The sequence below is a fragment of the Bombus affinis genome, chromosome 11, assembly GCF_024516045.1.
Source record: "Bombus affinis isolate iyBomAffi1 chromosome 11, iyBomAffi1.2, whole genome shotgun sequence".
Taxonomy (NCBI): domain Eukaryota; kingdom Metazoa; phylum Arthropoda; class Insecta; order Hymenoptera; family Apidae; genus Bombus; species Bombus affinis.
The window spans coordinates 3,684,081-3,709,716 of record NC_066354.1 but is presented as its reverse complement, the minus strand read 5'-3'; the positions used below and the strand labels follow the sequence as shown (position 1 = coordinate 3,709,716).

The 25,636-nt window shown below is 28.7% G+C and overlaps 4 protein-coding genes across 9 annotated transcripts; 2 read left to right on the top strand and 2 right to left on the bottom strand.

Moving 5' to 3' along the window:
* Positions 1–9: 9 nt before the first annotated feature.
* LOC126922096 (V-type proton ATPase subunit C) lies at positions 10–10,499 on the bottom strand. Of its 3 annotated transcripts, none has more exons than XM_050734348.1 (9): positions 10,326–10,499; positions 9,020–9,341; positions 6,345–6,923; positions 2,852–3,038; positions 2,640–2,738; positions 2,355–2,563; positions 2,060–2,204; positions 1,848–1,992; positions 10–1,733 (listed from the first exon to the last, which is right to left on the bottom strand). In XM_050734348.1, the coding sequence occupies exons 2-9, from the start codon at positions 9,303–9,305 to the stop codon at positions 1,638–1,640; spliced, it is 1,746 nt and encodes a 581-aa protein (XP_050590305.1). In that variant the 5' UTR covers positions 9,306–9,341; positions 10,326–10,499; the 3' UTR covers positions 10–1,637. The 3 variants fall into 3 exon arrangements, with proteins under 3 accessions (XP_050590305.1, XP_050590306.1, XP_050590308.1); XM_050734349.1 differs by lacking the exon at positions 10,326–10,499 and adding an exon at positions 9,634–9,910; XM_050734351.1 differs by lacking the exon at positions 6,345–6,923 and having other exon boundaries at positions 736–1,733; positions 10,326–10,491.
* Positions 10,500–10,734: 235 nt separating this feature from the next.
* LOC126922112 (replication termination factor 2) lies at positions 10,735–12,672 on the top strand. Its single transcript, XM_050734383.1, has 3 exons — positions 10,735–11,040; positions 11,214–11,597; positions 11,670–12,672. Exons 1-3 carry the CDS (start codon positions 10,972–10,974, stop codon positions 12,069–12,071), a joined length of 855 nt encoding a protein of 284 aa, XP_050590340.1. The 5' UTR covers positions 10,735–10,971; the 3' UTR covers positions 12,072–12,672.
* Positions 12,673–12,735: 63 nt separating this feature from the next.
* Positions 12,736–17,964, bottom strand: LOC126922084 (membrane-bound transcription factor site-1 protease). 2 transcript variants are annotated; one of them, XM_050734298.1, is made up of 15 exons: positions 17,826–17,964; positions 17,592–17,705; positions 16,745–17,283; positions 16,518–16,649; positions 16,223–16,432; positions 15,963–16,147; positions 15,598–15,889; positions 15,345–15,496; positions 14,963–15,243; positions 14,773–14,884; positions 14,436–14,694; positions 14,075–14,349; positions 13,688–13,977; positions 13,330–13,606; positions 12,736–13,254 (listed from the first exon to the last, which is right to left on the bottom strand). In XM_050734298.1, the coding sequence occupies exons 3-15, from the start codon at positions 17,267–17,269 to the stop codon at positions 12,888–12,890; spliced, it is 3,357 nt and encodes a 1,118-aa protein (XP_050590255.1). In that variant the 5' UTR covers positions 17,270–17,283; positions 17,592–17,705; positions 17,826–17,964; the 3' UTR covers positions 12,736–12,887. The 2 variants fall into 2 exon arrangements, with proteins under 2 accessions (XP_050590255.1, XP_050590254.1); XM_050734297.1 differs by having other exon boundaries at positions 17,592–17,877.
* Positions 17,965–17,975: 11 nt separating this feature from the next.
* LOC126922088 (DNA ligase 4-like) lies at positions 17,976–25,325 on the top strand. 3 transcript variants are annotated; one of them, XM_050734309.1, is made up of 12 exons: positions 17,979–18,121; positions 21,758–21,935; positions 22,018–22,175; positions 22,258–22,514; positions 22,599–22,913; positions 23,026–23,332; positions 23,407–23,536; positions 23,607–23,861; positions 23,917–24,102; positions 24,176–24,502; positions 24,591–24,833; positions 24,909–25,325. In XM_050734309.1, the coding sequence occupies exons 2-12, from the start codon at positions 21,765–21,767 to the stop codon at positions 25,251–25,253; spliced, it is 2,694 nt and encodes an 897-aa protein (XP_050590266.1). In that variant the 5' UTR covers positions 17,979–18,121; positions 21,758–21,764; the 3' UTR covers positions 25,254–25,325. The 3 variants fall into 3 exon arrangements, with proteins under 3 accessions (XP_050590267.1, XP_050590266.1, XP_050590269.1); XM_050734310.1 differs by lacking the exons at positions 21,758–21,935; positions 22,018–22,175; positions 22,258–22,514; ... (6 more) ...; positions 24,591–24,833; positions 24,909–25,325 and adding exons at positions 18,601–18,979; positions 19,047–19,250; positions 19,334–21,177; positions 21,288–21,689 and having other exon boundaries at positions 17,976–18,121; XM_050734312.1 differs by lacking the exons at positions 21,758–21,935; positions 22,018–22,175; positions 22,258–22,514; ... (6 more) ...; positions 24,591–24,833; positions 24,909–25,325 and adding exons at positions 18,553–18,979; positions 19,047–19,250; positions 19,334–21,177; positions 21,288–21,689 and having other exon boundaries at positions 17,988–18,121.
* The last annotated feature ends 311 nt before the right edge of the window (positions 25,326–25,636 follow it).

Below are 25,636 nucleotides of genomic sequence, written 5' to 3'. Positions count from 1 at the left end.
TGTAATTGATTTTGGAGTATATAAAACAATACATTTTCAGAATTATCAGTATGATACATATAATGTTTTTAATACATAGAACATTTTCATTATTTAACACATAGGAAAACTTTTCTTTTATAAAATTTATTCGATGACGATAAAATTTCGTTTACTTTTTAACACTTTATCGTCAACTGTATAATAATTTACAGTTTGAAATACAAATGCGCTTCGAAACACTAATGAATTAATGATTATTATTCGAGCGGAAATTATAAACTAAATTATCTTCCCATAGGTTAAAATATGTTTGCTTAAATCAGGAAAAATATTATATCTGTAGACCATTCTATTTCTCAAATGTATGTATAGAATAAAATTGAATATATTCAGACATACAATTCGATTTACATCGTTGTATTAAAAATACCATTTCGAAAAAAATAAAATTTAAGCAATATTTAAAGTAATATTGCAAAGCATAGTTTCTATACATAAAGTATTTATAATACAACCTGTTTAAACAACATGCACCATAGCGATTCCGTATATTACTTTTCATTTTTGTGCAGCCTTCAAATCAATATTTAATACTTCAATTGTATTTATTATAAAATGAAAAGCTTTATATATCATTTGAACTTGAAAGATAATGTTAATAATAATACTTCAAGAGTTCCACTAATGTTTTGCAGTTTTATAGTTTTTAATAAGTAACATTGATATATTAGCATGTATCTGATACACTCTGCATTGTTAAAACATTAGTTTTTAATATTAGTGAAATAAATTTACAGTATCTTAACACTTCAATAACACTTATTTTACTAGTTGTCGCATAATACAATATGCATTATGAAGACCTATTGAATGAACATGGTAAAAGCATTTGAATCAAAACAGATATTATGACATATGTTCTTGTAACAAGATGCACTTTCTTCTTTATAACAATATTCACAATGGTCTTAATTTTATAAGCAATACATAACATAATACAATTCTACATTGCAGAATTTCTATTCTGGCACAATATATTTTTTGCTCTTCATGTAGTACTATATAAAATAGGTTGTGCTATATTTAATTGTGAGAATTTTGGTACATTTATACAGGCATTTTACGTAGAATGTGATTATTATGGTTGTTAATCTTTAATATATTCAATTTTTTTTAAAACTGCAAATTTAAAATATATAATCATATTATGAGTCTCATTTGTACTAATGTCTTTTGTTCAATCAAATATAGCCTGTTTAAAAAAAAAAGAAAATTTGAAAGATGTATTCAAATTCGTCTGCTAAAATTTATACAAATGATTGTGCATTCTATTATGCATAGTTTATATTAAGCTAATATCAAAGTACATACATCTCTCCAGGCATTTTGGTGTACTATAAAAATATCAGTTTTGAGTAAATATTTGATATACTCCTGGAAGTGAATCAATAATAATTACATTTACATTGAAAATCAAGATCTTAGCAAAGTTTTAAACAATGCAATATGTCGTAGTTCATGTAAACAGAAATGATCATAGTTCATATAAACTACTTTGTACACATCTGCTTTAAGTACCTGGAGATATGGAAGTATGTTTTATGTAAATGAAAGGATATTTAAAATATAAGAAAATAGACTCATCACTCCAATAATTAGACCTTATTGTCAACCATATCTACGTTGATTTTATAATATACATAAGGGAAATAGTCATTTTGGCCAAAACCTAACCCTGGTATATCCACGCTCTGTTTGAACATACAAATAGGAAAAAGATATTAAGTAATACATGCCAGAATTTTTATAAAGAAATCAAAGTAAATTCCTTTAAAATAATCTATTATTAAAACGTTACAACTTACATCTTGATTTCCTTGTGCACCAGATGATGTTGTAGCAGAAGAATCTAAATGAGCGTAATGCTGGTTCAGAACATCACGTAAACGCCTTGCACATTTTTTATGAGGATGCAATAATATCGCTTGAAAATTTACAGGTAATCCATACCTAATAAGTCATAATTTAATTGATATGTGATTATATGTAAGCTTTACAATATCAAATGATTATTTACCTTAGGACAGATTCTACAAATACGCGCAAAGCTTTAACATGAATCCATGCACAAAAACACTCACTAAAGTTAACTTTTAACCAACGTACAAGAGGCCCAAATTGTTTCTTTTTATCTGTTACCAATTTTGTTATCTCATTTTTTCCTATAACATATTTTAATAAATTTCATAATTGCAAATAATATTAATGTCTCTACTACAAAACTAAAGATTGTATAAACTAATTTGTATGTAAATAAAAAGAAAGTATTTGTTATAAATAGAAATAGAAGTTTGTAACAAGATATTAGGTACCTGCTGCTAATTCCTCTTCATTATATGTAAAATCACGAACAATGAACTTCTTTTCACGTGCGTGTAATTTAAATTCATCGATAACTTTTTTGAACAAAGTAACAGTAAATAATCCATACTCAACATCTTGAGCGATGAGTTGTGTGGTACGTGGTACTATCATTTTTGTTAACTTTTCATATCCACTATGCCACTCCTGGAAATTTGATCTAAACATTTCATAGAAAAAATTTTGTATCATCTAAAGAAATAGCAGCAATTACAAAATTTGTTAAGTAAGTTTACCTTGGGACGATTACAAGCAAAGTAGTTAAATATTCGCTATCCAAGATAAAGTGTTCCTTCTTCACTAAATCTGCCAAATTTCTGGTTAATAAGCTTCCTCTACATAATAACAATTATCTTCCTTAAATAACTTTCAAGATATAAAAATCTTAAATAAAATCAATAATAATTTACATATATGAAATGTTGGGCAATAAAAAGTTGTAACTTACGTTTGCTTCTTTTCAAGATTTTGTAAACTTCCTTTCAAATTATTATATGTTGTAGATTTAGTTTTAAGATCAGCATCAATTTGACCCACTTGTTTACTGATAATGTCAGCAATATTTCTCAATGATTGCTTGATAGGATACTTTGCCATATCCCACTGGAATCGAGTTATATATGATGGTAGATCACCTAGTAAATTTAAAATGTTAGTGTAATTGTTCTGTGAGATAACCATCTTCATTTTCTATATAAATATTCAAACAGAGCTTGGTACAATTTTGAAAATGTGGAATCATAAGTAACATGCAATGTTTAAATTACATGTAGTATAATTAATGCTTAAGTGTGTTTATAAATGGAATACTGAATATATTTTTAATGATTTGATAAAGTTTATAAGCTGGAAATGATAAAGCTCTGTTGAATTGTAGATATATTGTACAAATGCAGAAATATATCTGTAACATCTAATTTTATCAACTGTAATATTTACATTTTTCATTTTTACATATTTTTTTACACATTTTTATTATATTTTTATGTTCATAAGAAAAGTGATAGAAAATTCTAAACTTCTTTTTAAAGAAAATAATATTACTTCTACTTATATTATGTTTCTTTTATGCTAGTTAAAAAAAAGAAAAGAAAATTATAAATCTGCATGTGTACAATAAAATTATGCATATGAGTACATATCTAATTAAATTAATTTTAGCTGAACCACAATTAAAATAATTTTGTAGATTGACTCTGTGATAAGGAGAGTATTGATAATAATAAGATAACAGAGAAAGACTGTTTCTACTAAACTCATTTTTTGATTCTAGTACGCTCCTTACTTATTATTAGCGTTACAAGAATAAGCGAGACATTAACAAAAAAGTACAGCATGCAAACATTAATGTATAGAAGCATTTTATGTTATCAATTCTTTCTTATTGTAAAATTCAGTTTATTTAAGTAAAGTTGATCTTTCTTTTTAATACATAACATTTTTAAGTAGACATTAGCTCAAATCAATTAATTTATACATCTGTAATGAAAAAGAATTACTCGTAAATCACGTTTGAATGAATCGTGAAGTTTCAGAATTAAGTAGTTCCAGCTAGTCCCTTTAATTCAATGTTGTAAGATTTGTTCCACTGCAATTTCTTTTTTATTATCAATAAAAAGCTTTTTGACAAAATATTCATTCAAACAAAATTTATGATAACTCTGTAACTACTGATGGATTTTGAACTGTTATCATGTCCTTTCATGAAATTGTCAATGGATAATTTTTTATGAATAAGCACACACGCACGCATGCACGCATACGCATGTACACTTGTTTCATTAGAGTATGAATGCAGTGAAAACTACTGAAATATGATGATCAATGCTATATAAATAGTTTGTATCTTTTAATTATTATTTTCAAGATATCATGTTTGATTTGTGTATACTAGAGACCTAAATGGTGTAGCATGAACAATAGTAACATAGATATAGTATACAGCTAAACTAAAATATTTAAGCATTTCATGCCAACTGTTTATGAAGTATTTTATAAAAGTTGATCAGTAGGATGTTCTCTGTGATATGGATAACTTGTAGTGTTGAAGGGTACTGAGCACCATACTGTCATTAAAATTTATCTTATCATGCGAAACAGTATGTTGTAAGTCCATGTACCGATCGATAAGTGTTTTAAAATTTTTATTAATTGTGTCTCATCTGTAGTCTGTGCTAACGTCCATAATACATATGAATACATGTATTATAGTTTGTGCAATAGTCTTTCTATGAAAATTATAGAAAGTAATGGTTTGAAAGCATATAAAAGCTAGGTATAGGAAAATGCTAAAAAATGTATTGAAAGAAATAAAGTTATTACTAAGATTGTGTAACTGTGTTTTAAATATAGCATACTTCTTATAATTGTTCTTAAACCATACTTTAGTCTGTATTTATGGATATGAATTTTAAATCCACAAGATTTTCTGATTCACAATCATAAATTTTAACTTTAATAATGGTATATATAAATTATTTAAGTAACTTAATGTAATGACAAAATAATTACATCAGACCAACTTATTATACTAACATATTGTAACTTTCCTTTTTTTTTGTATATGAGTAATCTCTAGTAAATTTAGTATTTATTTAAACATGTATCTTTTAAAAATAATACATAAAAAATGTTATACATAGGAAAATTGAAACAAAGTATGGTGTAAAAGAACATGAAGTAAAGAAGTTATAAAAAAGAAGCAGTTAAAATGTAAGAAAAATAAAGTTGATAATGATTGAGGTAATATACTATGTGTTCATTCATTCGTCCACAGCACCTGGAACAATTGATTGAATGATTTCTAAAAAATATTAATCAAATAGAACACTCTCATATCATTAAAAATGAATTTTAACACAAAATTAGATAGTCCCTTAATGTGTTTTGTACTTGTTCATCATTAGGACGCAGGAGTGAAAAAGAACTAGCTAAGAACTTAAAACAAACTAGAGCATTTCCCGAAAAATAAACTTTAAGAATGTACGCACATTTGCTGCAATTAAAATGTGCTAGAACATGGGCAGCTGTCTTTGTTATCTTCCAATTTTTTAATTCCTGCGTGCACAAGAAATATTGTAGAAATATCACCGAGGAAATTATTGTGATACAACACAAAATATTTGATATACTAGGCTTCTGTATTTTGAATCACAAGCTAAGTAAACTAAGCCAAGTATCTTTTTCCTTTTGGTACTGTCTCACTTGGTGTATGCTGTAAGCATTTGAGAGAGATTGTCATGACTTTTATAATGTGCTTTAATATTTTTTCTTTCTTTCTTTTTTTTCTTAAATTGTCAAAGTATATACAAATATGTAACATATATTTAGTCACTAATACAAAGAAAATCGTGTCTTTTGAATAATGCAAATTCAATTATAACAGTGTAGAAAATTTATTACAGTGACAAAAAATAAAAAATAAAATATGTAATAAGCAATGCTTTCTCATTTGACATAGCACATTAACATTTAAGAAGATTTGAAATAATTTATTACATTGGAGGCAAGATTTGGCATAAAATATTTTAGCATTACAAACATTGCATATATGTAGTGCAGAGTTGTGCAGAATTGACACTGAAGGAAATGCGCACTAGGATCATAAAGACGCTTTCAATATATAGTGACTGGGAAAAACTGAAACAACGTGAGTTTCAATTATTCTTGTTCTTTTTCCTCTAAGCAAAAGCTGCATGCGAAGATCATTGTTTCAAAACTTTCAATACTATGAAATGACAACCTCTCTCTCTTTCTTTCTCTCTCTCTCTCTCACTTTCTTTCTCTCCTATATCTACCTCCAAAGGAGATAAGACAAGACAAGAATCGGTCGCTAAACGGGCGAATCACGAGGTGCACAGGAAAGTAGGTTTGAACAAGTCTCGCAGCTATGTTGGGAGAAAAGGTTCGACGGGTTGACCTGGCGGTGATAGGACGGGTACCTGGATTGGGCAAATTGCCGCTATGGTCTTGGTCTTGGTCTTGGTCGTTGTTTTGGTCCGCATCGTCTTCGTCGTCGTCATTGCCGAGCGATTTGCGATTGGAGGTAGATCGATCTGCTTTCTCAGTAGTCCGATGACGTGTCGCCGACTGCCATCTAGTCTCTCCTTCACTGCTACAGTTTGATGAAAGGGAAAGACTCGGACTCGTGGGAGTAGGACTAGGAATAGGTGTGGAAGAGGTAGAAGCAGCGCACCAATGCGCATGGTAGCATGAATATGCTGATAAAGGATCATTTGATGATCTGACATCACAGATTCCTTGAGGACTATATGATGATTTCTTTTCGGTTTCAGAAGGATGATTGTGATGTTTATGACTATGATGATACTCGTGATGATGATGACGCTGGTGATGATGCTGACCTAAACAGGCGGCTGGTTCTGGTTCACATTTCTCCGATTCCTTCCACTGCTTGTGATGCTCCTTTGAAGACTTGTGTGATGGGGTGACGGGGGTGTTTGGCGGGGTGTCCGGACCCCCTTCGGGGCTCGAGCTCTCCCCATCCACTGACGTTTGACCTATCCATTACAGCCCAGTCCCAATCTCCGCGCGATTTTTCTTACGTCTCGTTCAACTATTATTGCGTCCTACGCAAATGCCTAACGACAATGCTGTCGAAACTCAATCAAAATAACTCAAAAAAAATAAAAGAGAAGTCACGGAGTATTTAGCGCATAGACAACCTCTCTATTTCATTAAAAATTTAATCACGGAAATACGACTTTAATAAATGGATAGTTTTACACATCATAAATGAATGTTAATTTTTATTATTCCACTAGTGAGTATACATATTAAGAGCATCGCGTTTACGTTTGTAACAAAAGAAACTAGTGAGATATGCAGTTTTTACTAAAAAATAGTAAGTTAGATCTATATTTAAACAATTGTATTTATAAAAACTATGCACCTCATGATTACAATATTCAGTTATTAATAAAATTACTATACTTGCTAAAAATTTGTTAATTCCTATTTTTTTCGTTACTACATTTTGCAAATAAAGTACCATCTAGATCTTAAAGGAAGATTTCCGTTAAATACTCCGAAATGGCAAAAGCAACAAAAGAATGAAAGAAAGAAAGAACGAAAACAAAAGGTAAACAAGACATAATCAAAATGAATAAAGGAACTGAAGACAAAATGAGCAAATTATATGCAATAATATCAACTTAAATTGCAAATGCCAAGGGTATAAAATAACTGAAGAAAAAAGGAAAAGAATCCTTGTAATAACTAATTCGAGCTTGGTGACCACAGTAACCCAAGCAACTCCTTGCGTCCTTTGTAAATTTTTAATAAAAAATGTGGTCTATATCTCTAAATCATTGTATATTTGAAATATTTCTTCTACATATATTTTAATATATGATGATACTGCATGTTTGTGTATTAAAATTTTTTGTAGCTTTATACATCTTTGATGGTGCACATGTATGAGCATTTGTTAATAAAATAATAAGGTAGGGAAATAGGGTTAATGTGGTCCAAATTAAACAAAGCAAGCCAAGCAACACCATAAATATGAGAAAATATTTGTTATAAATAATAAAATAAATGAATTCTAATCCAATTATAGTAATAAGCATTCTACAGATATGTAAATCATATGCCAAAATATGATGTGTACCATCATATCTTGCACATTAACTAAAATTCTTAATTTTTTAATAAAGTAAAAAATTGAAAAAGGTAAAGAAAAGAAACACTGATTTTATGCACTTAAGTAATAATCATATTGACTATAACAGATTGACATAGACTATGTTACTCATAAAAATAAATATGCATATAATTTTTAATGTTTTTCTTTCAAGGATAATTGTTCAAATTACTTGATTGTTTATTTATTATATAGAATTTAGAATATTTTACATTCGAACAGACATTTTAATATATTACAGGAAAAGCTTTTATAATACAGATTCTTTCAACTAAATGTTGAAAAGTTTAATAAAGAAGATGTATGGTACATATCATATTTAAGAATGTTAATTACTGTGTGCTATAGCCACAAGTATTTTGCCTGCATATTATCCTCAATAAAAAAACATGTCTATTAAGACAATTTGTAAAAAAATAATATTGTTGTTATTTGATTATTAGCGTACACAGACAAAATTTTGTTTCCATCTATCAATCTATTAATGTAGGGTACTGAGGAGAAGGATCAAAGACTCTAATCGTGCTATTATTATTATTATCAATGAATAAATTAAAATTTTTAGAAAATCAACTGATACATGTTTAAGATCATTGTTAAAGAAAAATTCTAAGTTGTGTGCATGTTTTGTGTTGTGTATAGTATTCATTGATGTCTTTGCCAACCAATATTATTTTATTGTTAAAACATCATACACAAAAAATCGATCGATACCTGTTTGTAAGGATTCAAAAAGATAAAATACCATGATATAATAATATAATACCAATATTTTGACAAATCTTTAATATTGAAGCATTCTATTTAAAGCAAAATTGAATAGAAAGTTGATAATTTTGAATCCTTGACTTTTTCAATAATCTGTTCTCTTATATCAAAGAATAGATTATATATAAATTTAAATTATAAAGCAAATTTTAAAAACATAAACACACTAATATTTGTACTCACTATTGTTAGCCAAAAGATTTTCATGTAGCTTGTCTCTTTGATCTTCTAAAACTTCTCCTAGGTATGTTGCCACCTTGCGTGTTACTTGTTCAACATAAGCATCAAGTTTTCCTAGATCATCTGATAAGCCAACCAATTGATCCAATGTTCCCACCTTTAAATCTGGGATATGAAATTTGTAGTTGACAGACAAAGAATGTTGTTTTGATGTCAAATTGTTCATGGTTTCCCATGTCTGTTGACATGTTTTATCTCCAGGTGCGGATATTAACCAATATTCTGTCATTTTGAACAATGTTCCGATATAGATGACTTAGTATATCTGAAAAATTGTATTGTAGAAATATTATGTATGTACTTCATTCACATAAATTGTCATATTTTATAGTGTTATATATCTATTTATTTGTATTATATTTTGTATAGCAAATTTTATTCAATCTTTTAACATTTCTCAAACATATAAACATCAAATAATTTTCTATATATTTATTCAAATCTTTATAGAAATATTAAAATGGTATTTTGTATTAAAATAATCGTATAATTTATCTATGATAAATACATTTTTGAGTTGAGAGTTGGCTGTAGAAAAAAATTTTGTCAACAATCACCTGTTTGTCTATCAAACGTAGCTAATCTATCAAATTAACATTATAATTCTACGAGTATCGTCCATGGATTCGTTACTTATTCGTGTATAAGTAAATGGTGGTGCAAAATTCAGAATTCTAAACAATTGAAACATTTGCAAAGCTTTGAAAAATGAAATAAAAAAAGGGGGTGTGGCACAACATATTTCTTTCACTGTAGTATTATATTATGTAATTAGGCGCGCTTTCCACGTGACATATACTAAGTGCAAGAATGGCGCGCCGAACTTACAGAACGATCAATATATGGAAATGACAAGTGTTCATAAAATTACAAAAGAGATGGTCTTAAATTCATAGGACTATACAAAATGTTTAGTGCAAAGTCAAGCTTATAATTGAGATGACTTAATGGCGTCCACTATTAAACCAGTATAAAATCGATAATACAATAGATTTGATCGTTTTCATAAAAAATACGTCGTACACTAAATTTCGAACAATCTGGAAACTTAATATCAATCAATATAATGAACACACAATATATTACATTGTGTGGCTCAAAAACAAGTATCACAATCTTAATATTATATTTGACAATAATCTTCAATTTCTTCTTAATCATAAAACATGAGTTAAAAGCACTTTCCATTTAATCGTAATTTATCGATCATTGATTTATTTTAAACGCGAAACAAATTGCTTCTACTTACCCCAGATATTTCAATTTGTACCTTTACTTGCAAAACACGGTAGATGCTTGAATTTCTCTAGAAATTTAAAACATTCGCTGTTCTAATCACTCAGTCGTCGAAACTATATCAGAAACCATTGTGACCTCACGTGATGACAATTGTGTGCTGCTGTCTTACGACCCGCCCGGCAACTAAAGCATAAACTAAAAGAATCATCAGCTGATTTGGAACCAGAGATGAGTAGAAAGATTGCCAATGAGCATGGGAGAAATTCAATCAAATTACACTTCACGAATTACTGCCTCTAGCGGTTAAACAGCGGAACTATACGCACACTCCAATGTTTTTGGTTGGATGTGAGAAATGTGCATATGCACAGCGAGAGGTCTCATCTCCTACTTTACACCTATTCATTAGTACTTATCTCTGGTTGAGATACCGTAAACTGTATACCGTATCCAGTGTTATATATTAGTACTTTTTAGTAATAACTTATATTGCACTAGAGAGGAAATTTTCTCTCTGGTTACACCTTACACCGTGCTTTTGACATTGTGACAAAGAGAAGATTGTTGGTTGCCGTATAGTCCATAACAGCATTTGACACAGATCTGCTTAGGATTAAAGATCGTAATCGTATTTTTGATTTAGTCTACGATATATCATGGGTTGCGATGGTGGAACTATTCCTCGCAGAGATGAACTCGTAAGAGTTAAAAAGAAACCAGAGCAGGTAATTTTCTACGTAATACTATCTATGTAATAAGGTTTATTATATATCATCCATTTAAAAAAGAATGAAATATATAAAACATCATCAATTTTAGTTTACAAAAATTAATTCCTTATCATACTGTATATTTAACTGAAATAAAATTATATATAATTATTTATAATCAATTGCAGAAAGATAAGGAAGCAGAGTTAGCATTTAAATGGAGACACTGTACAATTAAACAATTACCATTACAGTCACCAGTTGTTGGTTGTGCTTTAGGTCGTCTTTATAGTAAAGAGTCTGTATTAGAAGGCCTCCTTGATCGAAATACTCTTCCAGAATCAGCACAACATATTAAAACTTTGAAAGATGTAAAGAATTTAAATTTAACATCTAATCCAGCATTTGAGGGTAACAAAGCAAAAAAAGGAGATTGTTATATTGATGAAAGAAAGAGTCCATATATTTGTCCACTTATTGGGCTAGAAATGAATGGAAAGTATAAATTCTGCTTTTTATGGTCATGTGGCTGTGTAATGAGTGAAAGAGCCCTTAAGGAAGTCAGAAGTAAGGTAGGCAGTTTTATTATAAGTATAAAAGTTAAAAGAAACATATTGAGATTTTTATGTTATAATGTATTTCAGATATGTCATCAATGTCAACAGCCTTTTAATGAAACAGATATTGTTATTATAAATGCAGAAGGTGATGATCTTAAATTAATGGAAGAAAATATGACCCAACGAAAAACAGCTCAGAAAAAATCTAAAAAACAGAAACATAATGAAGATAATCAAACGCAAGATGTTAGACAAGAGGAAGTACCAAAGAAAAAAATGAGGAAAGAAGATAAAAATGGTACTGTGAAGGTCAATAGTAATAGGACTGAAGCTGAAGATCCAGCATATAAAAAAGTTAAAGATAATTACAGTGTTGCTAAAGATCCCAAAGCATCAGAAGTATTCAAAAGTATTTTTACGACTCATAAATCTGCAGCAGAACAAGATAGGGCACATTGGGTCACATATAATCCATTTTATAATTAAAATATAATTTTAATGTGAATGTTCTAAAAGTAATTAATATTATGTTTATATAAAAAATATTATGTTTATATACTTAAAATTCATTGCAAACACATTGTAAACATTAAAATCATTTCTGTGTCATTAATTAAATAGCTTTATATATAAAAACAGTTTTATTTATGGAATTTTTGTAGCCTATATTACAAAGTAGCAACATTTGTAAGCTAATAATATTATATTATTACTTGTTTGTAACAAAAATGGATGATGATGTCATTATACAAAATCTAATAATTATTATAACCACAAATTACTAATAAGTTGATAATACATTTTGTGTATATATATATATATATATATATATTTGTTAATCTAAAGTAAACGAGTGTTCTATTAATTAAAATATTAAAGTATTTGAAAAAATATAAACATATAAAATATTGTCAATATTGAATCTAAAATGATGTTTTTATAATTTATCGTGCAAATTTATATTTACTTTATTCCATGCATTTTACTAATATATTTTAATGTATGTATATTTTTATATGTAAAGTGTTTGTATTTTCCTTATTTTTATTTTTCACTTATATGCTTAATAAACGAAATAATAGGGTAATCTTTCATTCTATACCTGTATATCAACAGAAACTTGCGCTATACAAAATTAATCAACAACACATAAAATTTATCAAAATAATTTATGTAACTTTTAGATTTATGTTGAGTACTATATATTTAAAGGCACATAATATAGTTTGTTATATTTTTAAGCGTTTACCACAGATAATTGAACATTATCTTGCATTAGTTGAAGGTATGTCAAATACACAGTCACATTTGAGGCACTCTGCGTAGAGAAATTGTTTGAATAACTCTGCGTAATCTACCGACTGTTCGTTTTCTTCGAGAATGCCTTTTTGTTATTAAGCAATTCCATCGATTTAATAAGTAAAAAAAAATACTTGCTACAATTATTATTCCTCCCATGTAACTCCACTTACTTGTAAGTATTATATCATTATCTTGATCATTTTGTTTTAATTCATCAATATTATTTCGATCTGCGTGATGTAATGTAGGAATATTTGCACCTCCAACACGTCTTCTAAGCCATAATGGACTTGAATCTTGTAAAACTGGATTTACAGCAACTATTGTGTCCCCAACAGACAATAGTTTTTGAGGCTTATAAAGATTTCTGAAATAAAATTAAAGTCATACTGTAATGTACTTATTTATCGAATGAAATTTAATAACATTTATAATAACTTACAAAGGGACAGATTCGTTTAAAGGTTTTGGAATAGCAGGAGTAATAGTAGGACAAGATGGAAGTGGTCTAATATGACCAGCATTAGTATTTTCAGGCAGTAATACTTTACTATGACGTTTCAAATAACTTCCTTCCATACGTTGCGGTAATTCATTACTGTCTAAAATACTAGATTTCTCAAGAACTTTTGCCTTAGTTTGACTTTCGTCTGTAAAAACAGTTGCGATGTGTCCCGTTGTTGTATATTCCAGTATAGCATCAAGCATCCAAAAACAAGCTAAAAAATAACATTTAGTTTTAATTGAAGAATAAAAAATAATATAATTACTAAGTTAAAGATTTCATGAAAGAAACGTACGTTTTTGTAAATGGCTGTCATCGATACAATTTGAATCCCCATATACTACAATTCTACCTGATACAATTTTTGCTTGGTCTTTCATATTATTTTTTTCCACATTTTCTTTCCCCACTATCTCGTTGTTACTGTAATTGTCATTATACAGTTCTTTCATATTTACATAACCGTTGGTTTGAAAAAGTCCGAGAATTGGCACTGGGATTGTAGACCTTGATTCTGATTCAAGCAAAAGTTCCTGCCCTTGGTCCTGTAATTCTGCATAAAGAATAACTCCATCCTTTGGAAATCTTGATAAATGTAAAAAACATATTTTATCTCATTATTAAAGTCAATATATATATAATAATTTAAACAGTTAGCTATGATATTTATTATATCACATACCGAGTGATTGTAGTACCAGAAGCAAAAGTAACAGGTGGATGTTGACCAAGAGTAAATTGACCATTGCGTACTTGGTCACCAAATGCAATTCCCCAGTTAGGATATAGTAAATCATTCAAGGCTGGCACATTTGCACCTCCTGTATCTGGTATCCACCATTGCCGAGTATTTTCATCATAAAATTTCACTTTCCTCATAACAGTGACATTATACCAATCTGCAAATATGACTACAGAAAGACCTTCTTCTTCTACATCTTTCCTTAATTTAGCTACCTGAAACATAGTTTTTTGTAAATTTTAAATTAATTAAACATTACCAGAAAATGTTATTGAACATTATATAACACGTATAATATTACCTCTTCAGGAAAAAACTCTTCTTCACTATCGACAATGAGTAAGGTACCATAATTTTTGGCATTAAAACAAGTGAATGGAGCACCAAGTACCTCTAAATAATAACCAGCATTACGTAAATGCTGATACATATCTTTAAAGTTAGTATGAATATGGTCACCATTCCAATCAAGTGGGTCATTTTTCACACGCAAATCATCTCGCGGGAAGTATCCGGGAGGATAACGCAGATTGTGAAATTGATCCCATAGGATACGTTTACTATTAAGGAAATGTTATTCAATTTTAGTTGTATAGCAAAATTCTATACTATAACCAAAACTTCTTTCTTATACTTACTGATGGGGAGGTGTAGGAATAACTTTTGCTTTTAAGGGTAATTCTATTTTAGATTGTCTTACTTTTTCTTCTCCATCACTCGGCGGTGACTCAATTGTAACTGATATATGACCTATTTATAGAATTAAATTCTAACATAATAATATTATAGAGTATTATTTAATATATTAGAAATAGAAGTAATTTCAACCTTGTGCTATGCCTTGCCAACCACGAGCTGATGGTGGAACTGTTATAGCAACTGCTAACCATCCAGACCATGGCCAAAGAACATCACTATGAGTTACTGATACATCGATTCGCTCACCATTACCATTGCCGGTATACGGATGCCATACAAGCTCTGTTACATGGCCAGATACTCCCAAGCCATTTATTATAGTTATATTTACAATTGTAGGCATACCAGTATGATATACAGCTTGTGTACAGTATGGCCACATATACTGACATTCAGTTAAGTCTATATAACTAATAATGTGCATTATAGTTTATGTATCATATTATACACCATTTTATAGATCATAATTAATATTAAAATAATGAACTGTATAATATAAGAAAGTAATTACCTCGGGCTTAGTGTAGCGATAGGTGTATACGAACGTAGAAAATGAAATGCTCGTAAAAGATCTAGCTTTCCAGCACCTTGTTCAAACATTCCAACTCCCGATAAACGACGTGCAGAAGTAAGTAATGCTTGTTTCATACTTGCTGGAGTAATCTAAAATAATTAAAATAATAATTTTGTTATTAAACATTTATCTATATTTATTTATAGAAGAGATAAATGTACAAGAAGATAAGGATTTGATATATAATTACTCTTTGTTTAACAGATCCATCTGCTTGTACAAACCCACTGGCTAAAAGTGCTACAGCTCCAGCTACAACAGGACTAGCAACAGAAGTTCCAGATAAGGTTCTACAACCTGCTTGTAATGCAGAACCTCGTACTCCTGATCCATATGTAACTAAATCAGGTTTTACTCTCCCATATCCTGATGGTAACTCCCATGTAGTCATACCACGTGACGAAAATCTTGCTATTTGATCCTCCCAGTTGATTCCACCAACTCCAATGACATCCATCTGATCCGCAGGATTATTTAAGGTGCTATATTAAATGAGATTCCATTTATTAGTGTAATATAAAATTAAGAGAAATAAATATAGAGAAAATTCCTTACCCATATAAAGGTCCATCATTACCAATAGCAGAAACCATAATTACACCATTTGCTGTTAATTCCCATACTTTATCAACGAATGGATGGTCCATAAAATCTGGTCCTCCAATACTAAGATTCAGTACAGTAACTTTTGTAAGAATAGCATAATTGAATGCATCTAAAAACCACGATGTGTATGATACCTGTGAAAAGCAAGGATGTTCTGATGTTTTAAGTTAAGTGAAAAGTAGATATACTGAATATAATGATAAACATACCTGAGTATTAGTAAAGACACGAAATATGTGAAGTTCAGCATCAGGTGCAAAACCAAGACAATCTATACAAGATGATGCAATAACTCCAGCTACAAATGTTCCATGACCTAAACCATCTTCTAGTGTTTTTTCATTTGTCCAATTTGAACGTTCTTTAATTTTTTTAAAATGTGGGTGACTAGCTGCTAGTCCAGTATCAAATATTGCTACCTAATAATAATTATTATGTATATAATAAATATTATTTCAATTTATTTAATTTCTTAAGACCTATATCCCAAACGAAATTACCCACCTTGACTCCATTTCCAGTAACACCCATACTCCATAAAGCATCAGCTTGAAGTATACTTGTAATTTGTCTTGGTATAGCTCTTAATAATCTACGTGATGTGTGACGATTGGTTGATTGCCAAAACTGATTGTTCTAAAATTCAATATAAATCACGATAAATAAAATTATTATTGATTATTATCTTGATTATACAAATTAAAATTAAAATGTCTAATATAAAAACTCACATAATTGTTAATTTTTCTTTTGAAATTTTTATATTCTAGAAAATCTGCATCCTCTGATGCGTTGACGAACTTTAAACTTCTTTGTACAAGTCTTTGAGGAGTTACTCTTCTAATAAGAGGATGATCAGTCAAAGCATTAAGACCATTATGTTTATCTGTTTCTTCTAAGAGAACAACATCAAAATCACTTGGATAATTGTTAGCCAAGTTGTCACGAAATAAAATTTTCCACTTATGAATACCAGATGAATTCAATGCAGCTTTTATGTAATTTTCACGTGTATGTGGTTTATAATAGCCTTTAAATGCAACAATGTATTCATTTTCAACAATTCTGCTACTAAAATGGACTTTTACTTGTTCAGGGCTATTGCCATGGCATGGTAATTTAGGTACATTATTAAGTTCAGAATTTACAGAATTGTTTTTTTCTAATAAACAATTTACTTGATTATGGGATGATCGAATCACAATATTAAGTAGTAATAATAAAGAGACATATAGCCAACATGTATGTGGCTTCATACTATTAATATCAGCTGAAAAATACATAAGAAAATTAATATCATATATTACATATAATTGTTAAATAAGGAAATAAATATTCAAAATATAGAATCATTCACTTATGATATAATATAATATAATTTAGAATAAATTATTTTAAAATGACATTGTAAAACACAACAAAAGAAACCTTCTTTTTAAATTTTAATAATAAACTACTACATTTCTATTTATATTTGAACGTTAAAATAAAAAAAATTAAAATAACTTGTAATTAATTCTGTTTATATAAATGTGATTAAGATTACGATTCATGCATATTGTACTTTGTAAAACTTACATGTAGTAGAGAGACATAATTTATTAAATTGTATTTTCTCTGCCCATGCTTTTTTTCAACGTTTCGAGCAATAATAAGATAATATAATAATTTCTTATTTAATGTTTAAGAAATCTAAAAATGACATATACAGATGTTTTTTTATTGTTAAAAACCTTGTTTTGATGTCATAACCTCAACATTCTTAAAATAAAAATCCACTTCAAATGAAATATCAAAGTATTTACAACATACATTTTCGTTTAATGTTTTTACGTCCCTTACTTCTCTATATTACAACTCGTATACTCTATTATATATAAATTGTGCCAATAAACAACGGACAAACAAATCATAATGTAGTTTACTATCGTATTGTTTACAGAACTTCACATCGTAAAGTGATGATGTCAATATCAAAAGTATAAGTTATCTTGTAGACGCAGAAATAAAAATATAATAATTGTATGTTTAAGACAAATGTATATTTGTAAAGTTATATCTGTGCCAAGAATCTAATATTAATCACTCTACTAGAACTTTAATAAGAGGTAAACAATTTATGTGGTAACTTAACCTTTTATATACATTTATTTCTCATAAATATTTAATTTACAATATAAGTACACGAATGTTAATATGTATAAATTATTGATAATATTGTATAAAAAGTGTTTTAATGATATGCTATAGATGTAATATGCGTATTGTATGACATTTATGTTTCACGCGACTAACATGCATTGTAAATGTAAATATTTGTATATTTATAATCTCTTAATACGTATATAAAATCAGTACCATGCAATAAAAATTTTTAATGTATTTTTATTGTACAGCAATAATATTTATTAAGAAATAATATATTTTTTATTATTCATATCATATATCACATATTATGTGTGATAATTGTATTATCTCTATTTAATGTGTAAATCTTTAAACTTAAAGATACATGAGTTTAGTCTTATATTTATTTTAGTGTTCTGTGGTATGACTGAAAAGTGAATAATTTGATAATAACATTTAGTGCATATAGATACAGATCAAAAGCTCAAGGATAAAAATATGGCGTTCGATGAAAAAAGTGCAATAGCTCCTGTGATTATAGAAGAATTAGATGAAAATGCCTTAAATAACATGAATGTTGATATGACAGAATTTATTGAAGCACAAGCTTTAGAAATAGAAGATGTGCCACAAAATGTTATATCAGATGTTTATTCGAGACAAAGTACTTCTGCTATGGATATTACCACAGAAGAAGAAGGTCATGATTTATTAATAACTGCAGATGAAGAGGATCAATTAACAAAGCAGTTTTTAAATGGAGAGTTGACATTCTCTGAATATTCTTCTAGAATGGATCAAGATGTAGATTTAGAAACTGCAGAATTGGATTTTTCTAGGTAGCAGCCTAATATGGATCTGTGTATTCTTATAAAATTCCTAGTAAACAAACTTTCTTGTTTTTAGAAATGATTTTGAGAATGAAGAAGTAGAAACAAATAAAACAATTCAGTCTAAAACGTCAAAACCACAAAGTGGAGGACAAATACGTCATAAACGAAAAAAAAGGACACTCCCACCTGTTCTGCAAGGTCTTATGGGCGAAGCAAATTTAAGATATGCTAGAGGAGATACAGAATTAGCTGCTCAGATATGTATGGAAATAATTAGGCAGGTGTATTTTTTCAAATGATAATGTGTCATTCCTAAATAATAATAAATAAAGCAATATAAATTCTTTAATGTTTCAATAGACAAGTACCAAGTGCTCCAGAACCATTTCACACATTAGCAATGATATATGAAACAGATCAGCCAGAAAAGTCATTACAGTTTGCTTTGATAGCAGCGCATCTTAGTCCAAAAGATGCAGATCAATGGGTGAGGTTGGCTAATATGTCTCTTGAAGGTGGAGACATAAAACAAGCTATAACATGTTATAATAAAGCAATTCAGGCAAACCCAAAAGATGTAACTTTATATGAAACAAGAGCTCAACTTTTAGATCGTAATGGAGATAAAAGAGCTTATTTAAAAGGATTTTTGAAGTTAGTTCATCAATTAGAACCTGAAGATGGTCAAAACATAATTAAGTATGCTAAAATGTTAGCTAAACGATACATGGAAGAGAACAATAATGAACAAGCACTAGAAGCAATGGAAAATATTTTTTCAAAATGTCCTAGTTTCATTACTCTAGAAGAAGTTAATATCATGACTGAAATACTAATAGCATTAAAAAAGTTTAAAAGAAGTTTAAATATTTTAACCACATACACCAGCATTTGGGTAAAATATAAAACCATTGATGGTACTCAAGACTCTGATTTAATAATAAAAAGATTTGGAAATGAGAAAAAAGAAGAATTAGAAGATAGCAATATATGTGAAATAGAATCTTGTGGAGTGCCAGATAATGTTGTCGTTGACTTGAAGGCAAAATTTCTTGTAATACTTATTGAATTGAATCAGATGAAATTAGCTGAGAATTTTTTACCCAACTTTTATTTAAATGAAAATCCAGAAATTTCTGGTGATCTCTTTTTAGATATAGCTGAAGCTTTGATGGGGAAAAAAGAATTTAAACACGCTTTAATGCTATTAGAACCATTAGTAAATAGTAATAATTATAGTTTAGCTGCAGTATGGTTACGACATGCGGAATGTTGGGTTGGTTGCAAAGACTTAAAAAAAGCAATAAAATCATATGAAGTTGTTAGACAATTATCATCTCAACATTTAGGTGCAAGAACAGCATTAGCTAAGCTGTATAAATTAAAAGGTCAATATAACAAAGCAATAGAAGTTCTTAATCAAGATCCAGAGTCAGATACTTTAGATCCACAAGTAATATATCAAAGGACATTACTCCTTTTTAAAGTAAAAAAGTATGATGAATATTTTCAATCTGGTATGCTACTTTTCTCTAGACATTGCGCAAACATAAGAAACAAAGCTGAATTAAATACATTAACTAGAGCATATGTAGTACGACAACGTTTGGAAACGTTGCAACTTCATCGACTATCCCGTGGCGAAAAACTTGAAGAAGAAAATGCACCATCATTTCTAAATAATACGGAATTAAGTGAGAAGAAAGAATTTCTCTTACTTTTGCAAATGTGTAAACTGGCTTGTACATTAAAAAAGTATGGATTACTACAAAGAATCTGTTCTAGTGCTTTAACATCTAAAAGATTTGAGAAAAGGAATTCTCATATCATGTTTTTGTGCTTACTTTCTTGTATTTATAACAATGATTCTTATCATGGATATAATATTGTACGACAATTAATACGCGTTTGTCAGGAACCAAATTCTTGGAATTTATTAAATATTATTGTGCAAAAAGCAGAAGATTGTAGACACAATAGATTTATCATGCGGCTCCTTGGAAGAGAAGATGTGTTTTCATACTTGCATATAATGCATGCAAACAACTGTCTTATTTCGGGAACATATAAATATGCTCTTAATGATTATATTTCTCTTTTCAAAGTAGTACCCAGTGCCTTATTGGCATTACTTATTGGTGTAACTTTATTACAAATGGCATGTCAGAAATTTTCTGCTAAAAAGAATCAACTTGTAAGTCAAGGTAATTACAACTGAAAAATAAATTAGAGATTGTAACTTATTTAATCTCTTGTTTTAGGAAATATATTCATAAAAAAAAAACATTTGAATATTTGTTATTTTCTATTCCAGCTATTGCTTTCTTGAAGAAATATTCTCAACTCCGCACTGAAGATGGTGAACAAGAAACATACTACAATATGGGTCGTGCATTTCATCAAATTGGTTTATTACCAGCAGCTGTACAATTTTATAAATTAGTACTTGATAAGGACCCTGGAGATTTAGTTAAAAAGAATTCATATCTTTTAGATTTAAGAAAAGAAGCTGCCTTTAATCTACATCTTATTTATTTACAGTCTGAAAACTATTTATTAGCAAGAATGTATCTTGAAAATTATATTACGATTTAATTTAAGAAAGTTATTTACAATATATTATTATTACTGTATATGATTTATAAACTTATATTATGTTGTAAATAAAGATGTAAATCTTTTTTATAGAAATTAAATGATTTTTATAAATAAACTATCTCATCTCTTAAATTACATTGATTCTACCTTTCAAATAATTAATGAGTTCTATTCTTTTTTATACAGGAGTAAAATGAATGGAACATTAGCTAGTAAAATTGAATTTGTGGAATTGTGCGATATATTCGAGAAAATCTTTGATACTAAGAAATCACAAATATCTAGGAAAGCTGATATTTTGGAGCAGTTCTTTGAGAAATGTCGTAATATGGGTCGTGAATTAAAAACTGAGTATCCAGATATGGTAAAATTTTGAATTTTTAAATTAAAGTTATTAATGATTATATGTATTAAAATCATAATATTTCAATAAAATTCTTTTACAGGATGTTTCACTCTTTCCTATATTAAGATTAATCTTACCAGATCTTGAACGAGAACGTGAGGCATATAATTTAAAAGAAAAGTCTCTTGCCAATCTTTATATTCGTATATTTTGTTTCGGGAAAAACAGTAAGGATGCAATTAAACTTAAACAGTACAAGTAAGATTATTAATATTTATCTTTTCCTAGTATTAATAGTGTGCTATAATCATAAATCTTAAAAGGAACTAAAATGTTTTAGAACTCCAACTGCAAAAAATATTATACGTCGCGATTTTGCGGATAGAGCTTATTCGGTTTTGAAAAATCGTTTTCAATATGAAGGTCCTCATATCACAATAGAACAAATCAATTTTATTCTCGATAATTTATCGTTAAAAAGAAATGAAACGTTCAAAGATTTATTAAGGAAATCAAACGCATTAGAATTTAAATGGATAACACGAATTATTCTAAAAAGTTTGAATCTTGGTATTGGAACGAAAAAGATATTGCAAGGTTTATTTTTTGTATATTACTTTAAAAATATATAAAAAAATATATTTAGAACAATATTATTTAACAGTGATATGTTTTTTTTAGTTTTTCATCCAGATGCAAATTCATTGTTTAATGTATCATCTAATTTGCGACAAATTTGTGACACATTATATGATCCTCAATTGAGGTATCATCATGATATTCAAGTTTTTTCTCATTTTAAGCCTATGTTATTAGAAGAATGTCAAATTGAGAATGTAAAGAAACTTTTTAATGGAGGAAAAGAATACTTTGTGCAATGCAAATATGATGGCGAGCGATCTCAAATACATATGAAAGATGGCAAATATAAGTATTTTACAAGACAAGGATATGATATTACAAATAAGCCTGGTTTTGGGGAAACTACTTCTGCAGGTACATATGTGTTGCAATTCGATTAGAATATATTATATATAAATTAAACTAAATAGATATTTTTGTAAAGATGATATGATCTCTATGATGGTATCAAAATTATACATTTCAGGTTTTATGAGCGGTGTATTTGGTCGATTATTAAATCCTCAAGTAAAATCAGTCATTTTAGATGGTGAATTAATGGGTTGGCATAAAGAAAGGAAATTGTTAGGCTCAAAGGGAATGAACTATGATGTTAAGAAACTCTCAAAAGATAGTCCTTATCAACAATGTTTTGTTGCATTTGATATTATTATGCATAATGATATTTTACTTAATAACGAACCTTATGAAAAAAGACTTGAAATTTTAAAAGATGTATTTAAAGAGGAAGAAGGTTGCCTTTTATTATGTAAATCTACTAGAGTTTCTAAAAGGTAATTGGTTATGATCGACAGCTTAAGAAAAAAGAAATTTTTACATATAAATTTATAGAATTTCTGCTTTTAAGCGAGAAATTATGTGAAATATTCAATGAAAGTATTAGGAATAAAGAAGAAGGAATTGTAGTAAAAAAATGTGATAGTAAATATAAACCAAATGTACGAAATGGTACTGATTGTTATAAAATAAAAGCTGAGGTAATATTCTGTATAATATTTGCTTATATTGTTATAACTTTTTTTGTTACTATAAATAATAATCTTTTAGTATTCTGGAGATTTGGTACACGATATAGATTTAATTATTCTCGGTGGTTATTACAATAGAAAATTTATGGGTTTAGTAAATAGTTTTTTAATGGGCGTAGCTTCTTCTACAAAAACTCCTGGTGAAAATCCTACAAAATTTTTATCTGTAGTATCAGTCAGTAGTGGTCTTTCTATGAATACATTGAAAGAACTCGGAAAAATGTTTAAAGATAAGTGGCAAACAGAACGACCTGAAAATGTTATACCTCCCAAGGTGAGTTGACGGAAGTAAATATTCGTTATATTTTAGTATCATTTTAATATGTTAGGTTGAGCCAAATTTGTGGATTCGTCCTGAGGATTCCATCATTTTGACCATAAAAGCATCGGAAATGATATGTAGTAATAATTATCCAACCGGATACAGTTTACGATTTCCTAGAGTTACAAGTGTTAGAGAGGATAAACCGTGGTATGACGTTTGTACAACTGATAACTTGAAATTATTAATTAAGGTACATAATTGAATGATTTATTATATGTTATATCATTACAATATAAATAACAAATATTTTTGTTATTTTTAAGGATACGCAACCAATTCAGAAATTAACAAAACGAGAAATATCTTATGAAGATATAGAAGAAGCACATGAAAGTAAAGTACAACAAGAAAGTAAAACAAAGAAACAACGTTTAATAAAATATGAAGAGAAATCAATGAAACCAAACATTTATGACAATCCACCGGTTTATCTTACCCGACTTTTTGATGATAAAGAAATTTGCGTGATAAATGGCGTCGATGAGTTACCTAAAGAACAGATTGAAGAAATTCTTGTGCAACACAGAGCAAATGTTGTACAAAACCCTTTAAAAGAAAATTACTGTACTATTGTTGGTAACGTTAAAACGGTAAATGTGCTATTTACTATCAGCTTTGGATCTTAATTTAACAATTAATATTGTTCGAATAGTCGATATATCGAATAAAATTCTTTAGGTAAGAGCAAGTTGCATCATACAAAGTAAAAAGTATGATGTGGTAACATTGGATTGGTTTAGACGGGTTACCAAAAAAGAAAATTGGTCGTCATTACAAGACTTTTTACCATGGGATTTGATATGTAGTCGTGAATCAACGAAACGACGATTAGCACAATATTATGATGATTATTATGATCACTTTACTATAGATGCTGACGAAGAGAGTTTATTACGTTCGTTCAAAAAAGTCGAAGATACGGTATCACGTTCATTTACTTATTTTACTAAATCAAATTTCTATAGGTAATTCAAATTTTATATAAAATTATTTTAGGAGCAAAATGTTAAATTTGATTATACAGAAATGAAAAAAATAGATCAAGAATTATTTGATAGTGAAGTGTCACCTTATTCTCTATTTCGTGGTATCGTGGGATATTTTTATGACCCATCAGATTTATCAAAATTTGAATTTCGTTTTATGGGTGGTACTATTAGAGAAACTATTGACGATTCTGTGACAAATATTTTTATCAATAATAATTCCACCGGTACTGAACTGCAAAATTTAATTGAGAATAAATCCCAGGCATCGTTAACAATTATTAAAAGCGAATGGATCGGAGAATGCTTTAAACAAAATACAATTATTCCTTATTCTGTATACCTGGTCCAATAAATATTGATAGATTAAATGATTTTTAAATATATATATATCTATGTAAATAAAATCAATTCATTCAAAAATTAATTTATACATTGCATTATATAATTCTATTCTTTTCATCGAAATTAAAGCGACGAATAAGAGTGAAAATATAATTTTAGAATAGAGTCTTTTTAACAAAGAATATCTAACGTACAAGCGTTACGCGTATATTTGTAACATGAACACCGAAAATATATAGATTCATTTTGGCTCATATTTTCGCTAAGTGCTAAAGAAACTGGGTACTAGGTAGAGTGACAGTTGGACAGTTCGCTCATTTAACATCCCGTTTCGAAATATTTCTTCTCGGTTGAAGTCGGCACCCTTGCTGTTCTCGTTTTATTTCATCGGAA